The 12,249-nt window shown below is 39.4% G+C and overlaps 1 protein-coding gene across 1 annotated transcript; it reads right to left on the reverse strand.

Annotated features, from left to right (window-relative positions):
* Positions 1 to 9,283: 9,283 nt before the first annotated feature.
* LOC105224322 (uncharacterized) lies at positions 9,284 to 12,249 on the reverse strand. The gene is made up of 4 exons (XM_011202371.4): positions 11,565 to 12,249; positions 11,037 to 11,270; positions 10,783 to 10,978; positions 9,284 to 9,887 (listed from the first exon to the last, which is right to left on the reverse strand). The coding sequence occupies exons 1-4, from the start codon at positions 12,058 to 12,060 to the stop codon at positions 9,356 to 9,358; spliced, it is 1,458 nt and encodes a 485-aa protein (XP_011200673.2). The 5' UTR covers positions 12,061 to 12,249; the 3' UTR covers positions 9,284 to 9,355.

The raw sequence follows: 12,249 nt of genomic DNA on the forward strand, positions 1-12,249 counted from the left end.
ATAGTTCCCGCTTACATATTGCATTGCTCTGTGCAATGCTTCGAAAAGATTTCTGTATATCTCAAATTTTTTATCAACACTTCAGTTATGCCGCTATTTTTTATGCCAGACCTTTTGCAATTGTAAATTGCCTGTCAAGATACCCCCTCCAATAGTTAGCAGGTATGAAAAAAATATTATAGCTACCCATAGATGTATTGAATGACCCAATTTATTACTTAAGAACGAACAACTCTGTCCACAATATGAAAACTTGATCTACAGATGTCGCCTTTTACTTTGGCATCGTTTTGTTTAATGCACGTTTACGCCAATTTAAGGTTTGAATATTGAATACTGCGATGGTAGCGCCATCCATCGGTCAAACATTTAAAATTAGCAATGAATTACAAATGAAAAATTAATTTAAAAAAACATTTTCCAGTGGACCAAATTCTAAATCTAAACCATTCTCGAAACTCCTTGAACATACATACAAAATTTCATCAAAATCGGTACATCCATTTAGGAGCAGTTCAAATGCAAACACACGGTCAGAAGATTTATATATATAAAGATATTCAAAGTAGAGCACCATTCTAGTCTGTCATCATTCTAGAATGCCAATGAATCCAATTTTCCATCACTTGTTATAAGATTCGGCTGGAATTTACTTCAGTAGCTGCTACAACGAATAACATTTAATGGCCTTAACAGGCTAATGGCAGGTTCTCAACTTGATTTTTGTCCGACTTTTGGTGCGTCTTGTCACCAGTAATGATGCATTTGAAGAATGTAGGGTCTTCAGCTAAGTTGTCACATTACACCTTTGCAAAATATTCAAGATTCAGACTTTTTGGTATAACGATTGGGTTTAATTCTTAATTTTTACTCAGGAAACCGTTCGACGCCTACTGGTGAAACACTGCGACGTTTAGCCGCTCGCTTCGAAGAGACTGGCACTGCAGAGAACATTGCTGCTGCTGCCGAGGATGTCACGGAAGCGCTGTCGAAATCGAACAGACGACGTGCCACGCAAATGAGTAACAGTCGACGGTGTCTACAGCGTTGTCTACATATTGATTTGAAGATGTTTCCTTACAAAGTCCAGACGGTGCATCAGCTGTTAGCGGCTGACCACCAATCGCGTCTTACATACGCTCAAGCCATCCTTAATCACCACCAAGAGGAAGATGATTTTTCATCAAAAATAATCATGAGTGAGGAGACCCATTTCCATTTTAACGGGTACGTAAGTAAGCAAATTTTACGCTTTTGGGGCACTGAAAATCCGCGTGTAACCAACGAAGAACCATTCCACCCGCTCAAAGTCACTGTATGGTGTACTGTTTTCGCTGGAGGAGTCATCGGACCATTTTTCTTCGAAGACGTCGCGGGCCAAATGGTTACTGTGAGTGGTGAGCGCTACAGGGCAATGATCAACGAGTACTTTTTGCCGCAACTTGATGAATTGGGATTGGAAAACATGTGGTTCCAACAGGACAGTGCAACGGCACACATTGCACGTGGCACAACCGGTATGCTGAAGGATGCATTTCCCGGCCGCATAATTGCCCGTTTTGGCGATTTGCACTGGCCAGTAAGATCACTCCTGATCAAAATAGAGCTCGCGCGGCACACCCACTTTGCACAGAGCTTTCTCATCATAAATATTCGGGAATGATGTGGTGTACTTTCAGTTGATATCTTTAGAGAACTCAAACAACTACATGTTACGGTCATCCAAAATTATTTTATGAAATTTTTTTAGATGTTTTCTTCGGTAGCAACCTTTGTTTAAGTATCCAATGCGTCTTCGGTACTCATTTTACCATGTCTAAACTTAACATAGCAAACGTTGATGGTTGGTTTTTCTAAAACAGTGACTGGAAACTTGTCTAATTATTATTTCAGCTTTATTTTTTCCTTCAAAAAGCAATATTTTATCTACACGCGAAATTTCTTTAAACATCATTATTTTAAAAGAAACTAAAGTTGATTTTAAGAACACCTGAGCGCTGCTCTTAACCCATCTTCAGAGCCCATATGAACTTAAGTCGTAGGTTTGTAATCAACTTCATATAAAAACCCGTAGCCTTTAAACCTATTGACCAACCTTCGTAGCAAAAGAATTTAAAAACTGAAAACCAGTTCAAATTTTGTTTTCTTCCAGTCTTTTTTGAGGCAGCTGGACTCATTTGCTACGCAGCAAAACTTTCGCTTAAAGTTTGAAATTCGTAAAACTCCAATATTGGCCCTCATTTTAACTGTGACTCGCACAAAGTTGCTTTCGTCCCACTAATTCCAATCAAGCAGCAAGAGTTCGGAAGCCGCCAGTGTGTTTACAAGCACTTGCCCTTGAATACGCTTTTTCTAATCAATGTTTCATCCGCTTTTTTGCTGTCTTCCATTCTCGCTATTTTCGTCTTCTTTTACTGTCGCTCATTCGCATTACACCTTGTCGCAGTTTTTATTTACTTTGCACTTTTATTGGCATTTTAATGAAATTATTTCCTTTGATTTATGAGACATTGTTGACTTTTGAGCAATTAATAATCACCCGACAAGCAGCTGGCGTTGCAGCCGAGCGCTTTAGGTGGACAAAAAGTCCCGTGTGCCCAGTGACATACTTTTTGCCGAACATTTAGCCGATCTCACGGGATTGGAACATGTGTGTGTGCTTGTGTGGGTATGTGTGCTTGTTAATTGAGACTGATTAAAATGAATTGCAGCGCAGCGAATGTCAAAAGGATTCACCGATTGAGCACGGTGCAAATAATCGCTTCATAATTCATTGGCAACGCTGACGTAGGCAAAATCGTTTTTTGGGGATTTGTTAGTTTTAATTGGTTTTTGAGTTATGTTGCACATAAATTTAATAACTAATTAGTGAGCGTGATTAAATTGTTATTGAATATCAGATTTAAAATTTTTAAAGCGAAGTGGTGCTTATGACATTGATGGGTATTAACTATTATGGACTCTTGTGCGATATCATATCATCTCTTTTCAACTGTGAGTCTACCTGGGTAAAAAAACGAATATATGTAGCTGAAGCCAGGATTTGTGGCCGATAGAGAAGATTTTCTTGATGATCTTTATCTAGAACTCTTTTAAAGAAAACAATCTCCGCTACAAGTAATACCACCTCAGCTAAATTAAATAATGAAAAATAATGGTTGACGTAGATTGCATAGACTTATGATTTGATATTTAGTATTTATGCAGACTTTTTGATGAATACAAGTTGAGTTTAACTGCCTAACTTCTACTCACTGCCTTCACAGGTCGATAGGTAGGTACAGTAGATGTCTGATGGCACAACGAGGCCTTCAGAAGACCTGTAATGAAATCACCGATTCTAAAATCTCTTCACTCTATTATGTCCTCCCTAAACCATCCTGTACTTCTGATGAAGCTCATTAATACAAAAAATTTTATTTGTGCATCTTCCGAGACATCGTCAAGAAACACTCGAACGAAAGTTCCGATCCTTTCCTGCATAAAACCATGAATTCACATAGAAGATTTTCTCCTAGATTGGAACATATTCTCTACTTCTTCTACCTTTTGACAGCTTCGACAGTAGTCATTGTACGGTGTTCACCGGCGGCTAACATGTTTGTAAATTTATTACTTGATAGCACGTCTAAGAGAGTTCTTCTGTCATGACTGAATTTTTAATAGTCGGCATACCGGTTGACTTCATAAAAATGTATAATTACGTTGTATGATTACGCTGAAACTACAAAAAAATAATAAAATAAAAGGCATGCCATAGGAAAAACTGTTTGAAGCCGAAACTGGAGGGAAAGAGCAATTTGACAATCTATCAACATACGACAGGTAAGCAGAAGCATAGACTTAAAATTTTAGGTACATAAAGAGATATGGAGCCATGCAAATGAGATTTTTCACTTGAAGGTAAGATATTTTCGATATCACAGGCGAAATTGGTACACAATACGTCAAATTTAAGGGGCATGGCGCGATTTTTGATATCGGTTATTTTAGTCGATTTTTTCGAGCTTCAGTTTTGCGATAATACATAGCTCTTTACCAAAAAGTTACACAATTGTAGTATATTTGTTCATTTAAGCTCTTCTATATATAGGCTTTTGAAAAGTTCCAAGAAGATCCGACGTTTTCGAGCTAAAGTTTTATCAGCAATGAAGTCCTTTTCAGGCTAAATGTGTATGTAAATAAACAAAATGGCCGCATTTGGCCTGAAGAGATTCAAAGGCTGTCATTTCATTCAGAAAAAACAACGGTTTGGTCTGGTTTGTGAGCCAGTGGAATCATTGGCGACCATTATCGCACCATGATAACTGACTATTTAATGCCTGAAATTGAAGCTCGTGTTCTCCGCGACACTTGGTTTCACCATGACTCTTCCCACACATCAATCGATTTATTAAGAGAACACTTCGGTGAGCAGATAATTTCACCTTTCGGGCCAATCGAATGGCCGCAAAGGTCGACCGATATCGCACCGTTGGACATTTTTCTGATGGGATATGTAAAGTCTGAAGGCTATGCGGAGAATCCCCCTGCGGTTCAGGCCTTCGAGCAAAACGTCAGGTGTGTCATTCGTCAATTACCAGTCGTAATACTCGAACAAGTCATCGACGAACTCAACGGATGGATCATCTAAGACGTAGACGCGGCCAACATTTCAAAGGAATAGTATTTAAAGAACAAATGCGAATGATAATGAAAGTTCCCCAATCTGTGCCTTTCTTTAAAAAAAAGTAGGGAACCTCGAAACGAATCATTCTTTATAAATATTGTGTAGTCGAAAAAGTTCTGGTCGACTGAAGTCGATGAAATTATGGAAAGGTTGTCTCGGATCGTCACATAAGCAGCCATGACATCGCTAAGGAACTTAACATTCACACATTTTAAAAAATTCTGGCTACAAAAAGAAGAACATCAGCGTTTCTTTGCTGGACCGAAATGAAATCGTACCATTTCTGAAGCGAATGGCAACAGGAGACGAGAAGTGGATAAAATTCGACAATAATGTGCGAAAAAGATAATGGTCCAAGTCTGGTGAAGCTCAACAAACTGAGTGTTTGGTGGGTTTGGAAAGGAATATCAACTATGAGCTGCTCCAGCCTGGTCGAACGATTGATTTTACATTTTACTCTCAACAACTGATGAGATTGAAGTAAGCAATCGAAAAAAATTACCAGAACTGATCAACAGAAAGAGCTTCGTCTTCCATCAGGACAACGCTAGATCGCACACTTCTTTGATGACGCGGCAAAAACTGAGAGAGCTTGGCTGGGAAGTTTTGTTGCATCCACCATATAGCCCTGACCTTGCATCACCAGACTACCAATTGTTTCGTTCAATGCAGGTCTCCCTCAATGAAGTAAAGTTGGCTTCAAGAGAAGTCTATGAAAATTACTTGTCACAATTTTTCGCCGAGAAATCAGAAAAGTTTTACACTGATGGAATATTGTCTCTGGCGGCAAAATGTGGTCGACCACGATGGTTACACATTTGGGTAATTAAAGTTCATTGTAAATATAAAAAAATAAGTTAAAGTTTGCTTAGAAATACGCAAAGACTTTTTCGACTACTTAATATTTAATAATATTCTGCGGAAATTTGATCTGGCAAAGAGTTTTGGAAAAATTAATCTAAAATTCCTCGTAAAACATAAATTCAAAAAAAACAAAAAAATTTGTTTTTTCTGACATGCAAGTGGTTTAATACCTTAATTAAGATATATATTTTAATTACGCATCTACAACAACAACAATTAACGCTTTATGCTTCAGCAACCGCTTTAACTTCAGTAAAAAGTTAGCACCTTTCACCTTTTAAAAATATGTCGTCATCACGGCATTGTTACTAAATTCATCATCAATCACACTTTATTCGTCCTCAAAGTCTAAATTTAGCAGCGTTAATAAAGATAGCACGCTGCGCGCACACATTCACATACACACATAGAGGTTCGCACTAATCTACAGCAGCTATTAATAAATAAAACACAATGGCTATAGGAAACACCTGTAAATAAGGCAGACAGATCAAACGGCAGACAGGTGCCAGTTCAAGTACACGGCACACACGCACACAAGTGCAATTATGAATACATAGACGCACATAGGCACACACATATTTATGTGGACACACACACACAAAGGTGAGCACGCTAGCGTTACTTAGAATTGCCGTTGAGCCTTGCATTATTTTCAATTCACCTTCAACTTAGCCAACAAACACACACACATATACATATATATATATCGACACACATACACATATACAAACTTATTTACGCATGCCAGCGCCTGAAATCATCTTTATGTGAGCACTTCGTCGCATTAATGAACAAAAGGTCGGAGGACAAGCGAAAAAAACATGAAAATTTCAAAACAAAAGATTATAAAAGAATAATAACAGTAAACAAAAACAAAAAAAGAATGAAATAAGCAAAGAATTATGTGCATATGAAAAAAGTGCGATTTAAACAATAAAACACCACGCGCCTCTCCCCGCTCACCAACAGTCGTCGCTGGTTGCCTTGTGAACGGCGCGAACTTCATTCGGGAAAAGGTAGGAAAGGATTGCCAGAGCAGCATCAGGTGTCTGCTGGCCACCACGGCGCGTGTGTGTGTGTTTGTACGTATTTATGGGTAACTGCTGAGTGCTTTTCGCATAAAGTGCTCACGAACCCTAACCATGAATATGCAAATCTTGGTACTGTTAACTGTTGTATCCACCGCCTTGTGTTGGTGTGCGTTAGTAGCTGCCTCCTCTTGCCCAAAACGCACACTATTCAACACTTTTGCAGTTCGTGTGCTAGTTCGGGAGTTGTGAGTGCGAGTGTGAGTGTGTGTATTTGCATATGTAAATGAACTCAACTCAATTGGAGCTCAAAGACAGCACAGCCTCCACAGCACCAAAAGAAAATATACACACACACATGTAAGAAAGTATCTTCATATATATATAAGTGTGTGTTTATCAATGGCAATTCGCCGCAGCTTTTACGCTACCCCTCCATTTATCTCATATTATCTTTATAAACTTATTCAGCAAGAAGCAAAAGCTCAGTGAACTGCAAGTGATTACCTAACAGAGCTTTAAGCTTTAAGCTCAAAATTTGCATGCGAAAGTTTATTGTGTCCACAATATGAGCTTAAATATTCATATGTAGGTATATTTGTGGAAAATCTTAGCTTAGAATTCTACTTACTTTTTATGCTTAAAAGCCACGGATGTTCATAAAAGCAACAGTCGTGCAATAAAATATCATAAATTGTCTTTTTCAATTAAATTACATTTCTTACCACGAAATTAGTTCGTCTAAGTTAAGGTCGTTAAGTTAAGTTCATTAAGTTAAGTCGAACTAAGTTATGTCGAATTAAGTCATGGAGAATTTAGATACATTTTTTTAAGTTGTGTTTGTCCACGTTCCTTAGCAACTGGCTGGCGTCATCGACCTCTTCCGTGTCGCCTTCGTATGTCGCTTTGTCGCCTTAGAAGATTTTCATCCTGGCCTTGCGAATACCGAAGCTGATTTTGTCAGGCTTCGTAAGAGCCTCTATGAACTCATCGCATATGGCCACTAGTATTGGTCTGCTGGCTTTGTTCGGTTTTTCCTCCTTTATCAGCTGTCACTCATCTATGCCTGCTACCATACGAGGTATGACAATTAAGTAATGAGACTGATTCCATAAAAACCGTATATTTGAAATTTATTCTACAACTCTGCCATCTCCTTCAAAGTAGTCCCCTTAGGCAGCTATACAGTGATTCTAGCGCGTTTTCTCTGCTTCGTAACATTTCTGAAACGCTTCGACTGTGATGTCCGCGAGTACCACCCTCTTCCCTGGATGTCCGTAATCGACTCAAAATGAGTTCTTTTGACCAGCGATTTTGTTTTAGGAAACAAAAAAAGTCACAGGGTGACATGTCGGGCGAATAAGGTGGCTGTTGCAACACGGCGATCCCTTTGGAGGCCAAATACTGGGACACGCTGAGGGCGGTGTGGTACGGCGCCTTGTCGTGATGAAGAATCCAGTTACGAGCGATGTCTGGGCGCACCCTGTTGACTCGTTTTCGCAATCTTTCGAGTACTTGGCAATAGTAGACTTGATTTACAGAAAAGAAAACGGAATTTCAAGGTCACAGGTTTACCACAAGCGCGGCAATAAAATCAAACCTCGTATACACTTATTTTGCAGCTTGATGCACCTGAGGACTCTTTTGGTGGCTCCTCTAGCGGGGGCAGCCAAATGTGAGCACTACGTCTCTTTGTGATGTCCTAGGCGGGTATAAGCCTCAGTTGGAGGCCTAAAAAGGGTCGCTGATTTAAGCAACGCCATCCGTTAGGAAAACCAGAGAGGCGTGATCTGCGCACTTAATAACCCTGTAAACCGTAAGGGTTTCAGAGAAGTCAAACTCCGAGTGGGTAACCGCAGGATTGTCGTGTACATAGCTTAGCACCATACTCGACAAACTGAAGTCGATCTCCACCCATCTTTCCTGCCTCGTCAATAATTGCTACTTATAAACTGTCTCTGACCTTTCGTTTAGTCATGTTCTGGTCCCACGAGTAGGCCACAAATGGTTGGTCACACGTACGCAGAGCCGGTATACGTAGAAAAGGCATTTTAATACCTTCGACCTCACCCGGGCCCGGGTGTACTCACACTTCTACAATAGGAGATGGGTATAAACCGAGGTAAGAAATTTCGCATATGTTCTATCCTTCCCAAGAAGCTCTTTGGCTGGAAAGGCCGATATCAGACTACCATAGGATATGGCTGTCATATACACTGAACGATAAAATTGAAATTCTTTTATAGAAAACCTTTTCGATTGACAAAGTGCCTAGAAGTTTGGGATGAATTATTCCTCGACAACGCTACAATCTCCGAAGAAACTGTGCGAATCGGATCACTATACAAGTATCATATGTACCATACAAACTAAGCGATCAATTTAAGAATTGCAACTGTGGAGGGTTTATAGCTTCGGTGTAGTATTCTTCTTCATGGAGTGAAGCTTAAAAGTGTGACCTACCTCTTCACAGTACCAACGTTCCCAGTTTCTGTCCAAAATTAAAAAGTACTTTATAATAGTTGCCGCCTTGCAACAGGCAGAAGCAAATTTCTGAGGATTTTCCTGGCCTGAAAAGGCTGCTCTAAAGTACACACAAATTAAGGAACAAAATTGAAAGAGAGATTGCACATACGAGTATAGCAGCTGTTTAGACACTAACTATGTACAAAACCATCCAAATTTCATCCTACAAATAAAGCTCCCTTAGTTTGGATATAATTTTGTGTTTATTTCTAGCGATTTTGTTTCAAATTCACACACCACTCTTACAAGTATTTACACTGTACTTTCATTTAAACTCATTCAATAGACACTCGATCGGATCACTACCCATTTCCTCCGACTCAGACTCATTAACCTCTGAGGTCGGTTCTTCAGAATCTTCGCTCACTTCCGATGGCAAATCGGTGGTGGCAAGACTCAAGAGACTTAGCGTTGTAAAGGACTTGATGAAGGTTATCGCACCACGTCGCTTCCAAAATGGTTTTGCTTGATTCTTCCATTTGCGCAATTTATATAAATCACAAAAGTTAAATTGTGAATTCTTAATGATGTCTATATAGGTTTTCTCATTTGAGATGGTTTGCAATAAGGCGACCATATATTTGACACAACGCTTGTTTTCCGACTCTTCTTCATCTTGGAATGAGTCGCGCGCCTCTCTAAGCGCATTCTCGGCTAAATGATATTTGCTTGGGGTTTTCATATAAATCTTCGCCACTTGCAGCAAAGCTAAGCCCAGCAGTTTACTCAACTCCAGCTGACGCGCTAACAAAATTGCCAATCTCAGTTTGGCCATAGCGTAGGATGTGGAGCCCAAACTTTGAAAAGATATAGGTGGGATTATTAAATTGTTCAATTTATGGTTTTATAACATGGTGAGTATGTAAGATAGAGGGAAGTGGTACCATATGGCTCCAAAACTGTCGACTTTTAGAGATTATCTACTAAATTTCACAATCTAGAAATTTTTGACTTAAAAAGGACTATTTGAAAGCTTTAGTTTGGTTTTTTCTTTAGTCAAAATCGTCTTATTAGTATTTATGTTATCTGTCAACTGTCAGCTGTCAACTGCCTTACTTATTTTTATTATCAGAAACGATTATTTCACATACGGCTCAAGCAGCTCACGACTTCCGGTCTTAGACCAATTATCCTCTGGGTAGCCAAAGAACATCCGTTTAAAGGCGAGCTAAAGTGAGAAGTCGAGCCATCCAAGAAAAGGAAACAACAGCCTCGGAAGAAAGACCCTCTTTTCAATGACGACCATGGTAAACGCATTAAGGATTACTATTTAAGGGCATGGACCTAGAATGTCCGGTCCTTTCATTGGCAAGGTGTCGCTACCCAGCTGAATAATGTCTTCGTAAAAATAAAGGCTAACATCACCACTCTCCAAGAAGTGTGATGGACGGGACGAAGACTGAGAGGAGTATCCATACATGCTATGCCACTCTGTGTCGCTCCTAGAAGAAGACGCTGTTTCGAAAAGTACTTCATCATCGATTCTAAACTTAGCTAAGACTTACATATCTTCGGAGAATGGTTACAAAAGTTTACCAAATATGGAAGCTCTGGAAGTTAACTCTATAAGAATGACCTCCTGGGAGGCCTATGTAATAAAAACCAACCTTCTAGGGAGGCCAATGCAACTAACTAACTAACTAAAATTTAAAAGGTTAGAGTTCAAGTTTCAAACTGTAAATACTTTCATACTTTTCATAACACAGGGCCTTAGAAATGTTTATTTCACATCTCACTTTCTGGAACTCATTGTTTTTCTCGCCCATCAAATAACGTTCAGCGGATCTTAAGTGCCTCATAGCCTCCTTGTAATTGCTGATCTCTATTAGCAGGCGCGCTTTCACGAAAATGGCCTTCGCGACTAGAATCTTCAACTTCATTTGACCAACTGTAATTAAGTCCACAGATATATTTATGCTAAAAAATCTTGGGGCTTTAGGGCTCACCTTCCGCTATACATTTGATTGAACGATCAGCTTGTTCTATGCCGAGCTTTGGGTTGGTATGTATAAATGCCTTTGCCGATTTGAAGAGTACGCTAGCGAATGTTACACCAACAAATTCATGTAAATTTTGCGCATCAAACACGGGTGTAATGTTATCGGTACGCCAGTCTTGAGCACGACTCAGCGATAGCGCTTTCTCGAAGTATGTAATTTCTCTTTTGAAACTGTGTGCTCCTGGAAGAGTTTTGAAGAAGAAATTATCGATGTGAAGGTGAAAAAGCAGTTGAGAATGACAAAAACGGGAAATATGATGGGTAGTATCTGCCAAGTGCCAAAGCAATGATTCTCTACAACTTCGAGGAGATAGTTCAAAATGCTTTAAGACCTATAACTCCGCGTCGGCGATAAACAGTAATGCAAATTGAGCGAATCAAATCAAAATTGAAATCAAAATTGAATTAAATGACGTGGATAATTCAAAAAATACAACAACAAACCAAAATTAAAAAAAAAAAACAAGAAACTCACTACCACTCATGTGAAACACAGCAAAATGTGTATAAATCTTCGCACGCAACTCGCAGCACATAACATCGTTCACGCCAAACGAATCCGCTATTTCGATGATTATTTCAAGGAAGCTCTTCGTGAACCAAAGAAAAGACTCGGGTAAACTCTTCGCTATACTCAGTGCTTGATAGATAAGTTCATATGTGGACTTTCTGCTAACGCAAGTCTTCAACTTAGACACCAACTCGGCAGCCTTGCATGTTTCGTATAGCTTCAGCAATTCCGTCTTTTTCGTCCACATGCGTTTCTTGATGAATTTATCATTGATGAGCGCATTCTCCTCACACACCAGGTACTCGAAGTACTTGGCGCAAGTCATGCAGCCCTCGAAGCATAGTTCGGAAAGGAGAGCCTGGTAAAGTTCGTGGTGTCCGCGTTTCGCTTCCAACAAGGTCATATGCTCGATTTCAACACCAGCCATTACCCGTTTCAAGTAGGACCTTCCCGCTGCCATTCTGAAAGCGCTTACTTTTTACGGAGTTTTATTCGAAGTTGTTGTGGAATCTGATTTTTGCTTTCGGTTTATTGTGCCAAAGTGTGCCGAAAGGGTCGCAAAAATTATTTGGACGAAATTATTTTATATAAAAAATTAAGTATAAAAAATATAAAAAAGACAAAACTTTATCAGTTTTGCTAGGTTTAT

This window comes from Bactrocera dorsalis, chromosome 4, assembly GCF_023373825.1.
Source record: "Bactrocera dorsalis isolate Fly_Bdor chromosome 4, ASM2337382v1, whole genome shotgun sequence".
NCBI classification, from domain to species: Eukaryota; Metazoa; Arthropoda; class Insecta; order Diptera; family Tephritidae; genus Bactrocera; species Bactrocera dorsalis.

Excerpts from the sequence above, each read along its gene's own strand:
- LOC105224322 (XM_011202371.4), bottom strand. The coding sequence starts at position 12,060 with ATGGCAGCGGGAAGGTCCTACTTGAAACGGGTAATGGCTGGTGTTGAA. Across the intron at positions 11,271-11,564 it reads TGTGTTTCACATGAGTGGTA|GAGCACACAGTTTCAAAAGA; the intron begins GTGAGTTTCTTG and ends AAACTCTTCCAG. Across the intron at positions 9,888-10,782 it reads AAGGCCCTGTGTTATGAAAA|TTTGGGCTCCACATCCTACG; the intron begins GTATGAAAGTAT and ends ATCTTTTCAAAG.